Source organism: Nyctereutes procyonoides, unplaced genomic scaffold (genome assembly GCF_905146905.1).
Source record: "Nyctereutes procyonoides isolate TBG_1078 unplaced genomic scaffold, NYPRO_anot_genome, whole genome shotgun sequence".
In the NCBI taxonomy this organism is placed as follows: Eukaryota; Metazoa; Chordata; class Mammalia; order Carnivora; family Canidae; genus Nyctereutes; species Nyctereutes procyonoides.
Window position 1 is genome coordinate 11164254 of NW_026575147.1, and position 22627 is coordinate 11186880.

Consider the following 22627-nt stretch of genomic DNA (forward strand, 5'->3'; position numbering starts at 1 on the left):
GGGTGCCTTGTTGGAGCATCAGTACCTCCCAGGATAGAGGACAGCAGATTCAGGGACAGGCACATATATGGGTGACCATGATGGGGTCAAGGTGTGTGTGTGTGTAGGTGCTGATGGAGATTCATTCACTGAAGTACAGAGTGGTGCAGATAGTTACAGTCAAATGGGCCTGTGGTCCTATCCAAATGCTGGCCACACCTAAAGACTTTCCAAAACTGTGTCCTCCAACTCCAGGTTTGTGGGATCCAGCCTCTCCAACCACTGTCTGCCTCTGGTTCTCTGTCAGCCAAGTTCCCCCAGGACGCAGAGGGCTTCACTATGTTGGCTTCTCCTGCGCCTCACAGGCGAGTCCCATCAGCTTCACAATCAACCACCTCCCCATGTCTGTTGACTTGACATTTGATTTCAATGCTCCCTCACGACATTCTCTCCCGCATAAAGAATAAACGGATTGGTTTCTCTGTTTCTGGGAAGTGCCCCCCTTCATTCTCCCAGTCACCGAGCCATGAAAGCTTGGCAGTGGGTCCCCAGTCTTGCTCATCTTCTTTCCCCAGATCCTGGCCAGCCCCAGAACCCATCCACACTTCCGTCCATGTGTCTCTGGCTACCTCCAGCCTTGAGTCCTCTCTCCCACGGCCCTGGCCTCCCTGCACTGGGCGGCCTGGAAAGCAGCTGCCAGATCCGCCTTCTTCACACAGCACTTAACCGTGTGTGTCAGACTTGCCAGGGCCAACCATGAACTCATCGCAGCCCCAGGCCCACCCCGCCCACCCTGTGGCCCGGCAGTGGGAGAAGCCATGCCATGCACCCAGCAGAACCTCTGGGCCATTATGACCCTCCCCAAGCTCTGCCACTGTAATTCCCTCTACTCTGCCACTGTAATTCCCCAGCTCCCCCCACAGATGTCACCTCATCCCAGATCACTAGCCAAGACTCCTGATGGTCTTCTGATGGTCTCCATTCTTCCACGCCAACCATCCTCCATGGCTACTTGATTAATAGCCCAGAAGTCCAGCTCTAACCAGAGCATTCCTCTGCTCAACAATCCATGCTGGCTCCCTATTGTTCATTGAACTGAGTCCTGTGGCCATCATCCGTAGCTCTTTGCCCAGCACTGTTTGCAGGAATTTTTGTTTTTGTTTTTTTTCCTTTCCAGATGCTCTTCTCCCCCTCCTGATGGTGCTGTCAACTACAAAAAAGGAGCATGACCCAAGATAGCCAATCAGAACATTCCATTCCTCACCCTCAGGCTGGCATGGGCACATGACCATGACAGCCAGTCAGTCACACCCAAGACTGTCACGGCATTATGGAGAAAATAGCACTCTTCTCTCTGTGGTCTCCAGATGTGAGGAAAATAGAGGATGCCAGGTGGGCTGTGCTATTTTATCTAGCAGGGCTTTGCTGGCTGTAAAGTTGATGTTGGCCTTTTTTATAGGCACCATCTTTGTTACCACCCAGAGTGAGCCAGTGTGAGAATGAGGCCAAGACAGAGGAGCGAGTCAGAAACAGAATTCCAGGTACTGTGTGAACCCCCATTTCCTGCCTGGCCTAATGCCGGTTTCGCCTCTTGGTCTCTCCCATCGATCTGAGCCCTTAAACTCCTTTTCTCTCTGTAGCTCATATCATTGAGTTTCTATTCCTCAGGGTGTCCACCCAGGCTTCTCAGACCTGGCCCTGACTCTGAGCTCTGCCAAGAGCCCACCCCTCAGCTGGAGCCGCAAGACTATCACTAGGCCCTGTCCTGTGCTCAAGCCAGGCCTTTTCTGACAGGACAGGGGGAGTCAACGAACACCAGCTCTGGCTCATGAGACCTCTAGCTGGGGCTGCTCCAGCTGGGTTAGCAGTTTCCTCCCACCTAGCCTGAGCATAAGCCCAAGCACCCCAGAGCTCTGCTGTCTCCTTTCAGCCACCCCACAACCTGGCTCCAAGACATTATCAGGTATCTAGCATTATATGACCCCCAGAGGGTTTCCTCTCCCATACTGCCACCCCTAGACCTGGCCCACCATCAAGGCCCGAGAGGGATGGAAGCTCCTCTTGGGCCACCACCAGTCTCAACTCCCTTCCCTGGATCCATCCCATCAGATCCTGGGCCTGTTGTCTGTACTCCCTGACTCAGGGCAAGGCCCCACTGCTCCTCCCTCCAACTGATTCCTCACATACATGCACACACACCAAACTGATACACATGGACACACTCAGATCCCATCAGCTATCAGAGTTGGTGGGACCTGCTCTCGGAGTCACATATCAAAGCCCCAAGCGGTGGGCAGTCCTGGCTGGATTTCAGAGGAAGGGCTTCACGCCGGGCATCTCCTCCCACCTTCAGGAATCCCCAGACCAAAACAGAGTGGAGAATGGCCCTACTCAGACTGTCCAGGAAGGCCCTGCTCATCTTTTGGGGCTGGGAACCTTGAGCTGACCTCAATTCTACTGGCTCCAGAAAGTATACACCAAGGCAGGATTGCCAGCCTGATGTTCAGTTTCTGGGGTACACCTATCCCCCAAAAAATCTCAGGGATGCCAGGAGATAGGTTCTGTCCAACCAAGGAGGACTCATGTCCAACCAAGGACATGGCCATTCAGGGATCATCAGGCCTCTCTGGCTACTCCCAGGGCCTAGGCCAAATCCTCTCAGGCCCACTCTGTGGCAGCCAGCCTCTTCAAGAAGGGCCAGGTCCCTTGGTTCCAGTCATAGCTCAGACCTGTGACCTCTATCAGACAGAGATCCTCTCTGCCTGTTCCCATCTTGATCACAAAAAGAAACAGCAAGTCCCCCAGTATCAAGAAGGGAGCTGTTTTGTATTAGGACACCCAGACTGCCCTCCACTTTCCCCACAAGCACCCCCAAAGGAACTGAAGCCAAGGTGACCAGCCAATGTTCCATCCAAAGTCCTAACCTGGGGGGCTCCTGCTATAGCCCTGGAAAAGCAAGCCACACCTCCCCGACCCGGCCACATACCAGAGCCCCCTCAAGGGCAAACACGGCTGCAGGCCCCGTCTTCTCCAGTGGTTCCATGCGGCGGCGCCAGCGGCGGCGGCGGAAAGCATCAGTCTTGCGGTACTCCAGGTGGAACTTCCAGCCCAAGAGCGAGGCGTACTCCCAGCCCTCACCCTCTGCCTCCGCCTGTCTGTGCTGCGTGGGGAGAACAGGACAGACTCAGGCACTGCTCCGGCGGCCTGCAGGAAGGGAGTCCTTGGGCTGCCCTCCATGATTCCCTACCCACTCCACACCAGCACCTTCCAGATGGGAACAGCTAGGAAGGCCACCTAGAGGAGGGGGACTCTGAGCAGCTTCTGCAATGACAAAAGTCCGGATCAGAAAATCAGGAGGGGAAAACGCTCCCTGGGCTGTAGGGATCCGAGGAGCCAGAAAAGGCAGGTAGGCTAAAGCAGGGATGAAAACATCGGGCTTTGGGTTTGTTTACTTGGATCATGGGTGGATTTCACAAATCCAAGGTTTTCTTGTCATTTCCTTTTTCTTCTTCACATCCCAGCTTATAAAAATTGAGGGGGGTCAATGAGGATTGTTTTCCCAACCGCAGGCTATTTCTTCCTGAAGCTAGGCCTAGGTCAGTGTGGAAGGGCCCCCTGTATTTCCTTGAGGGACCCCCTCCCAGGCCTAGAGGGACCTCTGGAAGCCCCTTCCCATCCAGGTGATGACCTGACACCGTCCTCAGGTGCCCCTCAGGCTCAAGCCATGAACTAAGCAACAAGTACCAGTCCTGGAGGGCAGCCACATCCCTCACCAGTGATGGAGCAGGCAAGGCACACTGTCTGACAAGGGTCACCTCTATCCCATGGGTGCCCCAACAGGCAGAGCAGAGTCTGTCTGGCTCACAGCACCACAAACAGTTTTCTGTCCCAAAGCCTTGCTTCTCCCTGAACCCAGTGACATCCCTCTCCAGATTCCCTGTGCCCAAAGAGAAAGGAAGAAATCTGGGTCATGCCAAAGACTACTCCTGGACTGGTGGAGGCCTGGTTCTTGGGCCCAAAATCAGATGCGTGCATGGGAAGAAGGAATGCACAAGAACAAGAGGGATCCGGGGAGGCAGATGCTGAGGCTGTGCGAGACATGGGCATCTGGTGAACTCCAAGAGCAGGTACATGCATTGTGTGCACTTATACATGCCTACTCTACTCCTCTGTCCTGTGGGTACCTGGGCACGCCCGTGGATCTGTGTGCTTGCACTGTGTATGTCCTCCAGTGAATAACGATGGAGCCCACCAGGGCCCCTCTACCAGCCAGCACACTCACATGCTGCATACATCCTCACCTACTAGCTCCAGTGGCCCTGTTCCACAGGGACTTGCCCATGCTGAAGGGAGCAGGCTCCATGGGGAGGGTACCCGCCTCAGCCCACTCCCGGCAACTATCGCTGGTGACAGAGCTTAGGGGGTACAACCCCAACCCCTTTGCCTCCAGGGGAGGACAATTCTGTGGTGCTCCAGGGTGTGCCCCTCCCCAAGCCACAGCTCAGGCCAAAACTAACTTGGCTTGATACCACATCCTTGCTCCCAGCACTCCTGACCACACTGCTTCTTCTAAAAGCTCCATGTGGCCAAACCCCTGTCTCAGACTCCACCTCCAGGACCCCCGGCCACAGACCCAGTCTCAGTATGTCTTTGCACTTTCTGGGTCTGTGTGTGATCCCAAGCACATCTCCTTGCACAGTCACGGGTATCTGGACGTGTACTGGTGTGATCTGTGTGTGTGCTATAACCTGTGAGCAGTGGTACACGTGCTGGGTGTGATCCATGAGCATTTCCAGGGAGCCCATATGCCTGATACATGTCCTGAGCACACATGCATGTGTCTGTACACACAGGTGTGCACCTGTGCCCAGCTGGCCTCCTGCAGCCAGGGCCTCACCCCTACCCACCACCATCTGCCAGACTCACCCTCTTCAGTGCCTCCATCTGGCTGAGGTCCCTTCTGCGCAGGCGGACCCAGCGCCGCCGACGGTGCGTGTAATACATCTTCTCAGCAGGAACCCAGTGCTTTGGCTTCCGATCCGGGGGGATGGTGATACTGTACTCCCAGCCTGGAGGAAGGGTACCCACTGGCCTTTGCCCAGCCATTCCCCATCTCTCTAGAGGCTAGCTGTCCCACCCAGGCACAGTCACAAGCTCGTGACTGGCCACTAACTTAATATGTAGCTGGAAATGAGGCCTGACTCAGAAAGTCCCCCAGATAAAGAAGCCCAGTGAAGGCCAGTGCCCCAGGGCACAAGGCCCTGAACTCAGCTGTCCCACCAGCACACCTCCTGAGCTTGGTGGGGTGGATCTCACTGGGCTCTACGTGCTGCCCACCTTGCTCATCGACGGCCCGATTGAGGTCCGTGGACCACTCTTCATCTTCCCACTTCCAGCCCAGTGGGCACTCAATGTCATCCTTAGGAAGCACCTTATCCCCATTCTAGGGCAACACCAGACAGGCAAGCATGAGAAGAGACAGATGTTATCAGAGGAGCAGAAAAGATGCAACTTGACAACATACATTCTTGAAGCCCCAGGTGCAATTCCAGATCAGTGTCCTACCGGCACTGGACTTCACACTGTTTCTCTAGAAACCAGAGCATGAAGATGGGGACATGGGAGCAGGGGGGTAGCATCCCATCTTCTCTTAGCCACAGGCCCCTCCTGAGCCCAAAGGTCTGGGACCCCAGGAAAGCAAACCCTCCCTGTCCCTGGAGCATCCACTCACCACATCTGTGTAGTTGTCACTCATGTAGATCCACTGGCCTCCAGGGAGCCGGGTCTGGTTCTCAAACACCTCCTCCACAAAACTCAGGTGGCCCGCGTCCATGTCATGGAGTAGGCTGGGGGGAGGGGGGTCAGAACCTCTGCTGAAGAGAGCCCACCCACCCACCCACCACCTTCAGCAGAGCACTCTTGGGTCCTTAGCCAAGCTTCCTGCATCAGCCTCACCCAACCAATAAGAAGGTGGAGAGGAGAGGGAAAGGAGGGGCATTGCATCAAGGGAGAAGAGCAAAAGGAGACTCAGGTGGACGTAGAGATGCTCACAGACAGAAGAATACACCAGGGCCCAACATAAAGAAAGAAAGAGACACCAAAGAGAGAAAGAGCCAAAGACACCAAAAGCCTGGTGGGTAGTTAAACAACCCACTATTAGTTGTTGAAATGTTAAAGGCAATCAAGCTGTATACTTAGATTTGCGTACTTGAAATAATATGTTATACTTCAATTAAAAAAAAAAAAAAGGAAAGAAACCCAGTTTGTTGAATGTCAACCAAACAGGAAAGTAGAGAGGAGAAAGAGGTAGGGACAGTGTTGCAGCTGAAGGGCTTTGTTCTGAGAAGTACTCAGGGGGACGGGAGTGGGGAAGGCTCAGGCACAGGAAGGGTTAATACAGGGAGGAGGAAACAGGCTGTGGCCTCTTGGAGAAGGAGTTTGCAACCAGTGGATGCAACCAGTCAGACAGAGGCCAACTTTAGTTTAATATTGAAGAAGTTCCCCCTTGTTCGAGCCTTTCCAGAAACAAGGCTGCCTAGCAAGCCCCCAGCCCCAGAAGAGTTCAAGTGCAAGCCCCTGTGACCAGCATAGGGGCAGAAGGAGCAAGTAGAACCATTTATAGGACTATGGCCTTTCAGAGAAAGGACTAGGGCAGAGGGGGTCCCCCAGGCTCCCTGTCCATGACTCACGTCTTCTCTGGACACACGAACCAGTCTCCGGCCCAGGTCCAGCCAGCTGAGGGGCGGAAGCTATCCTTGGGTAGCTTGATCTTGCCCATGACATCAGAAAACTTGGGGTAGGTGAGGCCTGTTGTGCCCCAGTTCCCAACCAGGGCCAGTTTGGTCTGGTTCTCATACTGGAGAGCAAGGGATAAAGAGAAGTGAGTGGGGACCAGTGCAGCTTTGGGGGCAGGGGCAGGAAAGGGCAGGATGGCAGGATGGCAGGCACTCACGGTTTCAGCAAAGACGGACAGCTTTCCCTCAGCAAACTGGTTGAACTCCTTCTCATCCACAGAAAGCCCAAACCAGAGTTTCACCCGTATTTGTACTGGCATCCGGGCTCCGGGCACCCCCTCCATGGGATACTAGATACCAGAGAAGGACAGAGACCCCCGATCCCCTTTAGGATCAGGATGTCCCCACTGAGTCAGGGTGGGGTCCTCCAAGGACTGGGCCTAGCAGCCTGATCCCCCCTAGATACATGTCCTGTTGGAGGACTTATTAGAAATTCACAGAAAGGGAATATATACTTAAGAAGGCTTCTCCATACCTGCCAAGATTCCTTCTCGCCAAAGGAGACTACATCATCTCCACCTAGGTGCTCAGCTGAGCCAGGCCTAGACCAGCACCCCTCATTCTGCCCTCTCCCACCACATCCCCATTTCTGTTCTCTTCTAGAGTAACTCTGCCCAATGGAACTTCTTGCTCAAAATAGTTTATATCCGCAAGGTCCAATCATGCTAGCCCCATGTGGTGAGCCCATTGAGCCCTTGAAATGCAGCTCATATGGGACATCTGGGTGGCTCAGTGGTTGAGTGTCTGCCTTTGGCTCAGGTCGTGATCCTGGGGTTCTGGGATCGATTCCTGCATCAGTCTCCCCGCATGGATCCTGCTTCTCCCTCTGCCTATATCTCTGCCTCTTCCGTGTGTCTCTCATGAATAAATAAATAAAATCTTTTTAAAAAAATGCAGCTAGTGTGACTGAGGAACTCAATTTTTAGTTTTATTTCATTTTAATTACTTTAAATTTAAATAGCCCCTTGCAGCGACCATGTAGGATATCCATGTAGGATAGTGCAATTCTAGAACATATCTTTAAAGAAGATACAATGATCCAGGTCTGGAGGGGGAGAGGTCAAAACCTCCTCCTTTATTTTAGTTTGTTTCCGGGGCACTGTTATTTTTGTTTTGGCTAGATGTTAGTATACCATCTGATACCACTACCCTTTCAGGCACTTATCAGCAAGTTAACCACTAGTCACTGGTCCTCAATTGCTTATTATCCTGAAACTTTCAGAAGCTCTGCCAAAATGCAATAACCACAACAGCCCAACATTAAACATTTATTCCCCGCAACTACTTTACCGTGTGATTGAAATCAATGGTCAGCTACAGCCTAAGGAGCAGAAGTTCCTCACTCTTAGAACAACACATTATCCCTTAGAGGAAGTAGCACAAGAAGAAGGCCCTAGGTTTCATGTGCATGAGCCTGGAGGGGTACCTCCTCTGCAACAGGAGGCTGAATGTGAAGAGAAAGGAGTTTTGATGGCTTCAGAAGAGGAAAGGGGAGCCAAGGTAAGAGGTCACCAACAGGTAGAGGAGGCCTGGATCCCTAGAGGGAGAGACCAAGCCAGGTACAGGGAAAAGGAAGGGGTGCAGGACATGCCAGGGTGATGACAGTCTCCCCCATCACCCAGCCTCTCTGCTTCTGGTTCATCCTCGGTGAAGCCCAGAGGAGGCCCTGAACCCACATGTCACCCCCTGGCAACCTCCCATGACCATTTGCTTCAGCCGTCTCCTCCCTGGGGTGGTTAGTGGCCTTTTTCCCTCCAAACCACCAGCCCCAGGGAGATGGCAGGAATGCCTAACCCCGCCTTCCTCCTCTACCCCCCCCACAGCCGGTCTCTCCCCTGCCCTCCCCCAGACGGGGCCAGCCTGCCTGACCCAAAATAGCAACAGCAAATAAAGAAATGTCTAGTTTGGGGCTCCTCTCCCTCTCTACTAGTGCTCATTTTTTCCAACTTTGGTTTAAGTTAAGAAACACCAATGTTTTCTTGGTCTCTGCTTGCTGCCAACATTTTTGTAGAGCTTGCTCAGGAGCTACTGGCAAGGCTCATAAACTCAGTGGGGAAGACTTCGAGAAACAATTCTATATCTTTTTTTTTTTTTTTTTTTGCTTGGAATCAGGGAAAATTTTTCAGTTTGTGTTTCCCCAAGGCTGCAGGGCCAAGAGGTCAGAGCCTGAAGCTCATCCTGCTCAAGTGCATCCCCACTGGCACTCTAGCCAGACAGCCTTTCCTGGTCAACCCAATGCAATGTGGCAGCTCCTTGACTTCCTTCCCCTTTAGTCCTGCTTGGCAAAGAGTTAGCTTAGGAGATAGAAGCAGGATGCTAGGAGGTTAAGAAAGCACCGGGGACGTGCCCTATAGGCAGGTGAGAGGCGGCAGCCCACTGCCTGACACATCCTCACGCTCTTTCTGAGCAAAGCTGGTCTCTCCAGCAGCCCTGAATCCAGGTATCTGCTCACCTCTGCCTTATGTTGGCCTCCAGTCATGCTGGTGGAGCCTCCTCTCCCCTGAGAGCAAGGGAACACCCCAGAAGGTAAAGGGGACAAGAAGGAAAGAAACTGATATTTACTGATCCCCTCAGTTTAGCCAGAGCCATGAGCTGTGTCACCTAATTCAATCCATAACACCCATCAAGTGGGCAGTCCGATGATCATTTTACAGGTGAGAAGACAGCCAGAAGTTCAGAGAGGGTAGGCAATTTACCCAAGGCCACACAGGCTTCCAGCCAACCCTGCCACCTGTCCACACACACTGTTCTGTCAAAACCTGCCCTCTCTACTCAGGCCAGGGTGGGACAAGAAAGAAAGGCCAATATATGAATGGGTTGACCCACAGGCACTCGAGAGGCTCAAGGCTAAGGCTAGCCAACAATGACTTCCTGGAAGAGGAAAGGTGGGCACTGGTCCTGGTGTGGATGGACAGAGCGGTGGAGAAGGGAAGGCCAAGAGGCAAGGGGCCGGGGCAGATGGACAAGACTGGGAGGAAGGCCAGGCAGCTTATAATGCCAACAGAGCCATCTGAACTGAATGGAGAGTGGCGAGGGGAAGGCCTGCCTCCCACCGCCACTCCTCCTCCAGCAGGACAGCCTCAGTGACAGCCCTCCAGACAGGGACCCCGCCCCCCTCCTTCAGACCCAGGGCAGTCACAGCACAGGAAGAGATTTTCCTAAATTGTGTCCTGGCCACCAGGCACATGGCCCCAACCAAAACAGCCTTGGCTCTATGTCCCCACATTAATCTAGAGAGGAGGATCATGGGCACTCAGGCAGCTGCTTACATCCGTGACCCCAGACTGAGCCTGACCAGTACCCCGAAAGAAGATGGGCAGGAAGCAAGGATGGGGGCTGGAAGAAGATAAAGGAAAGGAGAGGTGCGGGCAGGACAACATGAGGGGCACTGGATCACGAGCCCCCAGCATCCTGATGGGCCAGAGCCGCAGGCACACTCAGCACCTAGACACCAGCCTTCCCATAGGGAAGAACCTGAACTTGAGCCTTACTCCGGTCGGGGTCAAAGCACACAGGCAGGGCAATGAGGTCTGTACCAGTTCTTAGAGGCTGGGGTTGGGGCTGAGGGCTGAACCCCGCCCTCCCAGAGACCTGACCCTGAGATGGAGAGCAGCCTCAGGAGTCAGCCCTTCCCAGACAGCCTAAGGGCAGCGGCGGGGGGCGGGTGGTGGTGGTGCATAAACCCTGCCTCATTCATTTCCAGCATCCTGTGATTCCCGCTCTCACCTGCCAACTTTCTAGACCAGGTATATGGGGCCCAGGGACTTGACAGAGGAGAGAGAAGGGAAATGGTTTTGCACAAAGCCCTCCACCCCTTCTGAGAGTCCAGAGACTGTCAGAGGGAGAAAAGGAGACATGGCAGGGGAAGGGAACTACCTGGGAGGAAATATGATCATGACTTGAGAAAAAAGAACCCACTTTCAGAAATATCGTCTGCAGCTTCCCACAGTTCTTGCCACAGTAGCTGGCGCCCCGCCGGGAGAAGTGAACCTCGTGCGCAGGCACCCGCTGGTACGCCACTCGCTTGTTTCCCTGCAGCATCCAGATGATGATGTCGGGCAGGCTGTTCTGGGGCTGGAGAGAGGGTGGTGGCAGTCAGGGTGGGGAAGGCCCACACCCTGCAGCCCACCATGAGCCACTGGAGGCCTCTCCTCCCCCTCTGCCCACCCCTAAGAGCCTCCTTGACCTCCCATGACTGGCTGGGCACCTCTGTCTTCAGCGGCTATGAGCCCCCAAGGACAGTTGGGGCATGAGGCTGCCTCTGCTCACATGAGGAGCCTGCCAAAAATTCACTGAGCTGAGTTCACATTTTCTGGGAAGAGAGGCTTCCAACTAGAGGCCAGAGCTAACGCTTTTAGATCCCCTCCACTGCGTAAATAGGTGCTCCTGGAGGGCAGAGATTGGAGGATTTGATTTCACCTGAGAAATGACATCACACTTAAGATGCTACCCTTTTTCCTTACCCGAGAGCAGCAGTGAATCCACAGGTGCCCTTCCCGAAGGACAATCCCTTCCTCCACCCTCTAAAGCAGGGATTCATGGGGTCTGGTCCTTTTCTGGGACTAGAGGCATTGGGCTCTGAAAATGGTGACTAGATCAGGACAAAACTTCAAGGCCTGAGCACCCCTCAGAGCCACTAACTCTGAGTGAGAACCATTGGGTACAGCCCACCTGCTTCCAAGGCTGGTGAGCAAAGTGTGCTCAGTGAGGTGGCACGGGACCTCTAACCAGGACCACGGCTGAGAGCTGATGCTCCTGGGGCCTCACTGGGCATGCCACAGTCTCACTCACTCCCTATGGCATGGATAGGCAGCCCCATTTGCCAGGTGAGGAAATTCAAGCTCAAAGAGAGTAGGAGCCAACCAGATTTTTCAGCCTCTAGAGAGTGGTTCCTAACCACTCTACCAGTGTGGTCTCCAGAGCAGCGGCACAGCAGCTCCCAGGAACTTGCTAGAAATGCAATTCCTCAGGCTCCACCCAGACATGCAGGGTCATACAGGGCTTGTAACCTGTTTTAACAAGCCCTTCAGGGGATTCTGCTGCACTATCAAATTGGAGAAAGACTCTCTGGGTTCCCTTGCTGACAGTAGCACCCATTTGACCTTAACCCCTCCCGGCCATAGCACAATCCACGCTGAGAGTTCCAGGGGCCATCCAGGTTAAGATTACGGAAGGCAGCCTTTGACCAGTCCAAGAGGATGGTCTGTAACCATTGTATGGGGTCAGCCTGTGGCTGGGCAACACTGCTGCCCCAGGTAACTGGCCACATGCCCCAAGGACTGCTCAGGACGAGTCTAAGGCTGACTCTGAGGGACCAACTCTTTGGGCTGCCTTCCCCTTCCAAGCAGCCTCCCACCTGCAGCACCTCCCTCTCCCCTTCAACAACTCGCTCCTCCAGAAGCCCCTCTCGGGCCCTGCCCTTCCCCACACTCCTTCTGCAGAAATCCTTCCTCACTAGCCCCAGCTCTCCATGGGAACCACACACCTCTGGGCGGACTGGGCAGCAGCTGGTCCACCTGTGACATAAGAGCAGAACCCTGTCCTCATTCTGAACAAATCTGTGGAATGCTTGCTTGCCTTGGGAACTGGGTGGGTACATCTGACCTGGGGCAAGGGGGCATGGGTGGTATGCAGGGGACAAACTGTACCCACTTCTCTGTGATCAGATTCAACAAAGTTCACAGTTACTACAAATGCAGCCTCCTCAGGTCTGGGGACAGGAGGCATCCAGGAGAGCAAGAAGTACAGGACCCCCAGAGAGGCAGGTTTGAGGCCAGGTGCAGACAGGTCCCCGTTGGCAATGAGGAGTCAGGTCCCCAGGGGCACAGGCCCCAGCACTGAACCTGGAACTGGGTGCCCAGGTCTCTGGTCTCAGCTCTGTCTCTGACATACTTCAGTGACATTTATTGAGCACACGTATGAGCACATTGGGGGGCATTTATTGAACACCTACTACACACCAGCTAGGCCCCAGAACACCCAGTATCTGGCTGCATCCTCTCTCCTTCGGCTGCGAATAGGGGACACTGAGGATCAGAAAAATTGAGTCACCTGTCCAAGCTTACCCAGCAGTAGAGCCAGAGCTGGGCCATAGTCCAGACAGTCCCCACGTCCCTCCCAGTTCTGACATTCTCAGGCAGGAAGGAAGATACCTTCCAGGGTCTACTACCTCATCAGCCAGGGCACGGAGACGCAGGAGCCAGTCTTCAGCCTGCTCCAGGGCGGCAGGGAGCTTGCCGTGCCCGAGTTTCAGAGCCAGGGCCGCCTCAGTAATCTGGCCTAGGTGACGGGTGCGCAGCCTGTACAGGTGCCGGTCCAGGTGGGTGGCAGAGGGTATCTCTTGGACATTGCCTAGGGGCTGGCTGTGAGGGACAGACAGATGGGATGAAGCTGGCACTCACCCAGGTCCAGACACACATGCTATACACACGTGTACACAAACAGACCCTGCCCCCCCCCCCCGTAAAAAACAAACCTCACACCCTCAGCCTGTCTGTTGGGTGTGTCTATATGCCCTAGGTGACTTCCCCAGCCTGACCCACATGCAGTCATCTCCACAGCCCAGCTACCTGGGGGAACAGGTATGTGGGTAAGGCTCCATCCTCACCTCCTCCAGGAAGCCTTCCCAAACTACACTAGTCCACATGCCTCCTACTCTGAAGTCCCTCAGCCCTCTATTCTGGAGCTGGCTATTTGGAACTTATGAGTTCTTTGGCATGTGTGTCCCCTCTGCCCAGATGACCACAAGCCCTCTGAGGGCCCAACAGGTCCCTATGGGCCCCCCGCATCCTCCTAGAGCAGAGGCCGAGTGCTAGGTTGCCCTTGGCTGAAATGAATCTATTCTGTTGTACACACACTTTCTTCAGGAAGGAAATTTATGGATCCCTGACAAGCCACTGCAGACGCTGTGGGAAGGCCAGCAGCCAGCGATACAGATGTGTCGACCTGGGGCAGCCCCATGACAACCCTCCCAGAGCCCTCTGTTTGGGAAGCCTTTGGAGAAGAGATAGGGGGTATATATAGCCCCAGAAATACAGCCTTGGGCCCCAAGAGGGGGTTGGGCTTAAACTCCATCCTGCTTGGAGGCACAGAACTCTGATCCCCCCCACCTCATCCCACTGGGTCCTTCCCCCTAGATGTGCTTCTTCATAAGGCTCTTCCTCACCATACCAGGCCTCTGGGGGTCAGTCCCTACCCCCACAGAGTCATGCGGGGAGGGTGCGGCGGGGTGTCTGTGCTCTCCCTCACTGTGCAGGAGCTCTCCAGATGATCCCTGCCTAGGGGTGTGGGGGCTGCTCCACCCCCGCCCCACCCCCACTGAGCCCTTGACTCCCAAACAGGACATCAGTCAAACCCGCTCCGCTAGTTCTGCCCCCGCCACTTGCAGCCCCCCCACCTCACACTCCCCTCCCCGCAGTGTCTCGACTCCGGCTCCCGGCTGATTTATTTTTCTGCCAATTTCCCCGAGCTATGCAGAACCAATTACCGCCAGAGCGCAGCGGCACCGCCGCCGCCAGATACACCACTCTGGCAGGCCCTCGGCGCACTACATTTTTCCTGTTATTTTTTTTAATTGAATTTTTAGGGTGGGGGAATGGTACGCAAACTCCATCTCGGGAAACTTAAGCCCCGGGGCCTGTCTCAGGTCACGTACCGCACACCCTGTAGTAATATAATATTTACTGCCCCGAGGGTGCCGCGGATGGGGCTGCCCCAGGCCAAGAGAGGGGCGGCCTCCATCCCCAGCCCACTCGATCGTGGTGGAGGGGCACGCTGGGTGGGTAAAAAGGGGGGCCTGGGCCAGAGTCCTGGACTGGGGCCTGCCTGGGAAGGAGGCCTGAGTGGGCCCGAGGGCGGGGGCAGATCTGGAGTCGGATCTGGAGAATGGAGCCAACCAGGGTGATTTATGCTCCTAGCCTGGGTCGGGAGCTGGGAGGGACTGCCATACAGACCACCAAAGGGAGATTTTCATGGAGGCCAGCAGCCCAGCCAAAATGCCCCCAAAACAGCCAGGACCCGTGACTGCCACCAACAATATGTCTTGGCCCTTTCCCGCCCCGGGAAAGCCCAAGGAAGGAAAGGGAGACTAGGAAGAGGAGGCTGGTACCCCAACCCCAAACACGGGGCAGTCACCTTGGAAATGGTGGGCAGCCAGCCCCATGGTGGCTTGGTGCAGGCTGGGGGCAGAGCTGGATGGCTACCAAAGTCACTGCCGACCCCTGCTGTGAACCGGGGCAGTATCCAGCCTGAAAGGTGAACTAGCCCAGGGGTCATTCATTTCATTCCTCATGAACAGAAGCTCTGCTGGTCCTGACGGGGCTGGGTCCAGACACCTAGGCCTGCCCTCAGCACCCAAAACAGAGGCAAATAGGCTAACTCCCCACTGAGCAGCCTCAGAGTCAGCAGCACCTCCTGGAGGAAGCCAGTCAGGCCACGGAAAGCCAGACGGTGTTCTGGCCAAAGGAACAGTATGTGCACAAGATGAAGGCTCAGAGGCAGGAGGGAGCACACGTGGGGTAGCGAGAGCTGCACAAGCCAGCACAGAGGCTCCAAAGGGCTGGAGGGTGGGACTGCTGGGGTCCTAGTGGGGCCAGAGAGCCTGTCCACCAGGATGAGAGCTGGGACTTTTCCTGAAGGCAGTGGGAGCTGCTGGGGGCTGAAGCCCAGGTGGCATGGCACAATTTTAGGAAGACTCCAGAGACTGAACCGGATGTGCTGCCAGAACAACCAGGTAGAGATGTGAGGCAGGCAGACAAGAGCTCGGGTCTAAGGATGAGAGAAGGCTGGGCTGGAGGAACAGAGGGGGACCCTGGCAGGGGGAGACGAGCTCAGAGGGAGAGAAGCCAGGAAAAGGGAGGGTGTGGAATGAAGGACACTGATTTCAGAGGCAGGACAGGGGCTGGCTGAAGGAATGGGGAGCAGCTAGTGGTCAGCTCTGGCACACTGGCATGGGGCCCCAATGCCTGGCCACCCTGCTCGACAGCACAGAGCCCGAGGTGAAGGCACCTCTTGCTGCCACCCCACGGCTATCAGGTGGCCTCAAGTGGTGCCTTGAAGGAATTGGTCCTGAGGTTTGGTATTTCTCCCTGGAGAGCCATGTGTCCATTCCAAGAAGAATGGAAGCTTCCCTTAGCCACTCCTGACCTGAGACCAATGCCCCAGGGGCCCCCAGGCACCTTCTGTCCAGCAGAGTCACTCAAAGAGGCCCGGGCTTTGGCAGAAGTAGATTTAGCTGAACCCTCTAAGAACAGAGCCCGGAGAAAGGCAGTGAGGGCAGCCCAGTACTTGGGTCCCACCCATCTCAGATGCTTCAGGCACCTGCTACCTGCCAAGGTCCACATAACACATGAGTCATGAGCAGTGCTGTGGGTAGAACCCAGAGCCCTGGCCCGCCCTCCACACCCGGGCTGTCAGGCCCAGCCAGTGGTACATTCAGAGACACTTCCCACATGGACTGTGCCCCTGTATGCCCCTCCGGCCTCACTCTGTCCTCCAACCTCCAAACCACAGATGTCTTCAGGTACCTCCCACCCAACACAGCCAGTCCTAGGCTTCTCAACTTCCCCTAAAGCTGCTCTTCTTCCACTGATCCCCCAAGAATGGCCCTGCTGTCTACCCAGCTGCTCTGGCCACAGCTGGGAGATCATTCTGTACCTTCCTTGGGCCCCCACATCCATTCCACCAGCAAGTCTCATTTATTAGAGAGTGATACAGCCAACAGGCTCAGCCACTTACTAGAGGAGTGAATCTGAGCAAGTTAATTAACCTCTCCATGCCTCTGTTTTCTCATCTATAAAATGTGGATCTCTCTATATCCTAGCTCATAAGGTGCTTATGATTAGTTCATATGTGTAAAATTTTCATAATAGCACCTCACACAGGAAGTGTTCATTATTAGGCTGTCGTCATTATGATGCCCCTTAAAGACAGCAAACTGCCCTCTGCCTCTCTCAGCCCCCAGCCCTCCCCACGTGTCTGGTTTGGGTGACACCACCTAGTTTCTTCGCACCACCACCACCAATTCATCCCTCACTCTGCAGCCAAAATGAGCATCTGAATCATAGGGAACCCTGTGCTCCTCCGCAAAACCTCCCAAGGCTGAGTTCACTTTAGCGGACCCTAAGGCCTATCTATCCCATTTGGGCTTTGCTTCCCCTGCCAACCCACGGAGGCAACAGGCATTTCAGGCTTTGCACCTTTGCCTAGATAGTCTCCTCTCCAAAGGTTAGCTCCTACCTCTCCTTCATAGTTCACATCAGGAGCAGCCCCCATTCCAGGAAGCTTCCCTGAATTCAATCTGAGTTTGATGCACCTGCTCTGAGCTCCTACAGCTCATTTCTCTAACTCCTCAACACACTCTGCTTCCTTTGCTCATTTTTGCATCTGTCACCTCTGGAGGGGGCTGATGCTGCAGCCCTGTCAATTTGCTTTAGGTTCCAGGAAGGTTTGGGGAATGCATGAATGACCTGCCTGGAATTCCGTGACTGGGGGGGGGGGGGGGGAGGAGGTGTCTTTGGAGTAATGTTTTGTTTGATAAAGATGCACTTCCCAGCTGAAATACAAAGGACAAGAATGGGCTTGGCATGAGGCAGAGCATGAAGGTACTTCTCAGACACTCCCCAGAAGGTGGGATGATAAGATTGAGGGGAGCATAGAATACACTTTCATACATTTGCCCTTAACTCCACACAGTAGAAAAGCAACTATTTATCATTAAGTCCATTTCACAGCTGAGAAAACTGAGGTCCAGGGAAGTGAAGGTGCCCAAAGGCACAATGCCAGTTAAAGGAACAAGAACCTAAGTCTCCTGACATTTCTTCCTAATAGTAATTATAGCCACCATTTATTAAATACTTCCTCAAGGGCCAAGCATTTTGCTTATGTGCTATTATTAGCAGTTATTCTTAACATGAGGTTGAGGATGAGGAAAACAAGGCTCAGAACAGGTGGGCGGTGAGCCCCAAATCACCCAGCAGAGGAGGAGATGCTGAGATGCCTCCCCTTCTGCTGGGCCTCTTTTCCTAAAGTTGACAATCAGCCATGTCAATAGAGGGCTAAATGGAACCCATGGTCCCCGAATTGGCCTTGGGGAGGAGGGGCACCATCACCCCCACCAGCCAGCAACTCCTGGAGATTCCATCAGGGAACTGAGAGGTGGGGGATCAGAGACACAATGCTCCCCATTCAGGTGAGCCAGGCTGCCCCAGGCCCACAGCTGCCGCGGCTGCAGGAAGATTTATGACCTGCTCTAAATGTCACCTTTTCAACTCCCCATGCTGGCTCCACCACCTTTGGACTCAGCACAGGCTGGACTGCTGGCCAAGCATGGCTGGGGAGACGTGCCGTCGCTCACTGCCACACACGAACACTCCTAGGGAAAACCTTGGTGAGCCAGGAGGGGAGGGCACGTGGGTGCCAGGCACCCCTACCTGCAGTCTGAGATGAGCTCATCCATCAGCTGGGCCAACAAGGAGTCCACATCTTCTGTGCTGAACTGCGCCTTTAAGGCCAAGTGGACTTGCTCCAGGCCAGCTTCCTGTGGAACAGGCAGGCAAGAGTTGGGACTATCACCAGAGAGCCCAAGGTATATGCCAGGCCCCCAACCCCCAGGCCCTGTCACCAAAATTTGAATCTTCACCCTGAGCCAAAGGAGAGAAGCATCAGAACAGAGAAGGCAGCACCCAGACCCAAAAAGCCAGGGTCTGTCTCACCTTAACCTTCCAGGGCTCCCCACACCAAGCAGATCCAAATTCTCAAGCCTGGGACTGCACCCACAGGCCTGATCACAAGGACTTGAGCACTATGTTCAGGCTCCCGCACAACTCTAGCACACTGCCCCTCCTGGGGCCCCTCAAGCCTGCCTGCCAGGTCACAGGTGAGGGACCCTTTGAGCCCACAGCAGTCTCCACCTGGAAGGTGCAATCCCTTCCAAATCCCCCTGCCCAAGCAGGCTCAATCCCCTCCTCCCTTCAGGAACACTCAGACAACCCCCAGGAACAGAGAGTTCCCTCTCTAAACTCAAGGCCCAGCCACTCCCAAGTCACATCCATCTCCTCCTGGAGCTCCTCTGCAGCCATCTCCATGGACCTCAGCCCTGGGTTGGAGGCAGACAGCTGTCATAGAATACCTGTCAGGTCAAGGGCAGGTCAGTCCCCTCAGGTCTGCTCCCCACCCATCAGCCTCCCTGGACATGTGCCATTTTTCTGAGGACAGGCTTTGGGAAGAACACACAGTCCCGGACTTCAGGGAGTGGCTTGTGAGAGAATGGCCACCCCAGAAGATGAAGTCTGGACTCACAGAGCAAGGACTCTGAGTCCTCCAGAACCTGAGTGCTGGCTGGTCTCCTTCCTCCCCAAGAGCTGCCAGTCTCAGGAAGGCTGGCCACCATGCCTTCCCACAGGCCTGCATCCCCTCCTGCCCCTCCAAGACCACCGTCCTCCCCTTCCCTTCACCTGCCTTCCTCACTGTGCTCACCTCCACACCCACTGACATGCCCACACCTCTGCAACCCCTTCCCTCCACCCCACTGCCCTGGATCACTCCAACAGCATTCCCCAGGTTCCCAGAGGCCACACTCCAGGCTGTGCACACACAGAAACAGCCTGGAGCCACCACCAGGATCACCAACCACCCGCCTGGGCCTCTACACCTCTGGCCACTTTGTTCTCCTCCACTTTCTGGCTGAGTGCCAGGCTTTCAGCTCTCAGCAGCCACAGATCACCCTCGAGGGGATCTCCTGATCACCTCCAAAGCAGCACTCACTGCCTGACCTCATAAACTCTACTTCTCTCTGCCTTCCCAAGTCCCTAGGCACCAAGTCCTTCTAGCCCAAGTCTCATAGCTTTGTCCCAGAGCCCCCCCCCACCCGCCGGCCCAGTGCCTTATCACTGTTCCTGGACCGCTTCCATGGGCCCTAACAGGGCTCCTGCTTTCTGTCTCCTCACTGCCTCCACAACGCCTTCCAGATGCTCCTGCGCCCTCTCTCTCCTCTGAGTCCCCATCCTTCCTCGTGGTATTCCTAGAGCATCAACTGCACCTCGGTTTGGAACCTCTGTATGAGGGGTGTGGGAGAGCCTATGCTTGCCTTCACTAGACTGACTCCTGACGGCAGGGTAACTCCTTGTTCATGTCTACCTTGAGGCTACAAGCCTCCAGCACAAACCCTGGCACGTAGTAGGAGTCAAAGGCATTTGATGAATGAATGAATGAATGAATGGGTACAAGGCTCCATCTTGCTGCTCCAGCTTCCCTTCTCTCAGCTCCTTCTCTGTTCTGTCTCCTACCTCACTGGGCCCCCCAGATCATTCACACTCCCTTGCCAGCAGCAGGACAAGATCACAAATCTGGCAAGCCATAGTGGACACAAGGGACCCAGGCACCATGAAAGTCTGCAGATATAGCTACATGTAAGTGCTTGCACCCATGGAATCCTGGCCTATGGATACCCATGGGGGCAGGGGGCAGGCACAAGGGGTGTGCAGGTGTGAGGCAGCTTCCACTCACCAGATGGTCAGCGATCCTGAGCAGCTGGTTCTGAGCCTCGACTCTGTGGCTGATGTCTTCCCAGTAGGATGACAGCACCACCACAGGCTTCACATTGCCCCAGGGCAAGTAGTAGTAGTGGCACCCTGGAAGGACAGGAAAGGCCTGGTACTGAGCCAGGAGTACAGAGGTGGGTGGGAAGGGGACCAAGGGCGGAACAGATGCAGACACCTGCTCCTTCCCCCTAAGAACTCCCTTGGACATATAGGCATTGCCCACATACCCCAGTGGCCAAGCAAAGTGCCTGTACTCCCTCCTCCTGGGCTGAACAAACAGCTACCACTCTTATTAGAGGGGTTGCTAAAAAGACCATGGGAAACCCACGTTCCCCAAAATCTCTACACTAAACAAATAGCCACCATGAAATCGACTATTGCCATAGGTCAGGATCAGTGCCGACCACAGCCAGTTCCAGGAGCCCAATCTGTGGTCCTGGCAGCAGAGACTCACCTGGAGGTGAGTGGGGAGTGGGCGGTGGCACGGGGGAGTAGGGGACAGAGCAGGGAGTCACCCCAAATCAGTTTGCCTGGGCCAAGGCCTTCAGGTGGGCCTCCAGCAACTCTCCATGAGAAGCAGGATTTAGGGTTCGGCCCCACTGTGCCAGGCGCATGGCCTCCAGCCTCACCATCAAAGACTGCCCGGCTGTACTGGGTGGTGGAGGCCAGTGGCAGACAGGTCGTGTCGAACTTGTTGCCGTAGTTCCCAATGCTGACCTCAAACTGGATGGCATCGTCGACATCCTGGAGCATGGTGGCCGAGTAGAAGGCGGCAAAGAGAGAGTACTTGCGCCTCCGGAGGTATTTCTGGGGGCAGAAAGGGCAGCTGACGGGTCATGGGAGAAGGAAGGAAGACACTAGGGTGGGGAGGGGTCACATGTCTGGCAGGCCCTGGCCGTGACTGGCGCCCAATAAATCCTGGCTGGACAGATGGGTGGTAAATGGTCCAGCTAAGCAACAGTGCCCAGATTTGGTTACTAACTGAGCAAACTCATTCCAGGCCTGTGTGTTTGGCCATGTTCCTCTAATAAGGCCTGCTCCTCCAAGGTCATGCTGCTTCTTAATCCAAACCAGCAGCAATGGCACCGCCCCCCACCCCCACCCCAGGGAAGCCTGGGCTCCTGCATCTGCCATTCAAAAGGAGCTGAAGGCTCTAAACCACCATGCCGCTGCCCATAGCTCCCACCCCATGCCAGTCAGGGTCTCCACTACGCCACCCAACTCTGCCCTATATACAAACTACCATGTGCTGGAGAGAAATGTCCCCTCTAGGCTTCAGGGACAGGGCTGAGGACATGGCAGGCTCTCAATCACACACCCCGGTTTGAACCGAGATGACTTTGTGGTCCCCTTCACAGAAGGCAGAGAGAAGAGGGGTGCACAACTGGGTGGTTGAATAATGCAAATAGTAATAACAGCTAATGCTTACTAACTGCTCAGGGCATGCATCTTTGATTTAATTGAATTCTCGCAACAACCTTAGGAGGTAGGTCTACTCACTATCCTGAGTTCATTGATAAGGAAAGTACTAGAGCTGATAAGTGGTCAAGCCAGGATTCAAACCAGCGCTTTCTCACTAGAATCTGAAAGCTTAACCCACCATGCAGACCCTATCCAGCTGCCTCCTGGCCACAAGGCTCAGCTCTCCTACTTGCTGCTCTGGTACATTTGAGCCTTAGTGTCCTCATCTATAAAATGAAGATACTAAAAGCATATACCTCACAGGTGCTGGGAGGACTCAGTGCCATCAAGTCACTAGCATTGTGTCTGACATACAGTGGTCAATAAGTGTTAGCTGTTCCCACGGTATTGTTATAAAATAGACCTCTCACTTTGCATCAAGCTCTAGGCTTTTAGAATGTGTTTATAAATCTTCCTTGAACTTCTGAATATTCTTCAGGGAGGCACAGGTGCCATGGGGTTACTCCTACCTCACAGCTGAGGCACTGGCACACAGAGGGGTGAAGGCACAGACTGTGGGCAGAGCTGAGCCTCCACCAGGACACTAGGAGCCAGTCCCATTTGGCTGCCACTCCCTTCAGCCCTTCCAGAGCCACACACCCCTCACCTCCACCCGAAGGATGTCATCAGCAGGGAGGTCCTCCACCCTTTGCTCGCTGCTGTGCTCCACCAGCTTGGTCTCCAGGGAGAGCAGAAGCCGACCTCGGTAGGCCACGCCTTCCCCCTAAGAGGGGAAGTTGGGTCACCAGGAACAGGGGAGATGCAAGGAAAGAGGAGGAAGAGGAGAGCAAGGAAAGGAACCTGATCTGGCCCTGAGCTTGCTCATCACCCCGGCAACCAGGAAGGCTGTGGGCT

At 54.8% G+C, this 22627-nt stretch overlaps 1 protein-coding gene across 22 annotated transcripts in view; it reads right to left on the reverse strand.

The window, feature by feature from the left end:
* Positions 1-22627, reverse strand: part of DYSF (dysferlin) — a 215386-nt gene that overhangs the window by 98626 nt on the left and 94133 nt on the right. For all 22 annotated transcript variants that reach the window (XM_055312238.1, XM_055312229.1, XM_055312250.1 and 19 more), the window contains 12 exons: positions 22380-22496; positions 20941-21118; positions 20277-20401; positions 18203-18309; positions 12943-13135; positions 10692-10847; positions 6932-7063; positions 6669-6835; positions 5711-5825; positions 5317-5422; positions 4906-5048; positions 2966-3139 (listed from right to left, as the gene is read on the reverse strand). In XM_055312238.1, coding sequence (XP_055168213.1) covers positions 2966-3139; positions 4906-5048; positions 5317-5422; positions 5711-5825; positions 6669-6835; positions 6932-7063; positions 10692-10847; positions 12943-13135; positions 18203-18309; positions 20277-20401; positions 20941-21118; positions 22380-22496 — 1713 coding nt within the window. The remainder of the gene's footprint in view (positions 1-2965; positions 3140-4905; positions 5049-5316; positions 5423-5710; positions 5826-6668; positions 6836-6931; positions 7064-10691; positions 10848-12942; positions 13136-18202; positions 18310-20276; positions 20402-20940; positions 21119-22379; positions 22497-22627) is intronic.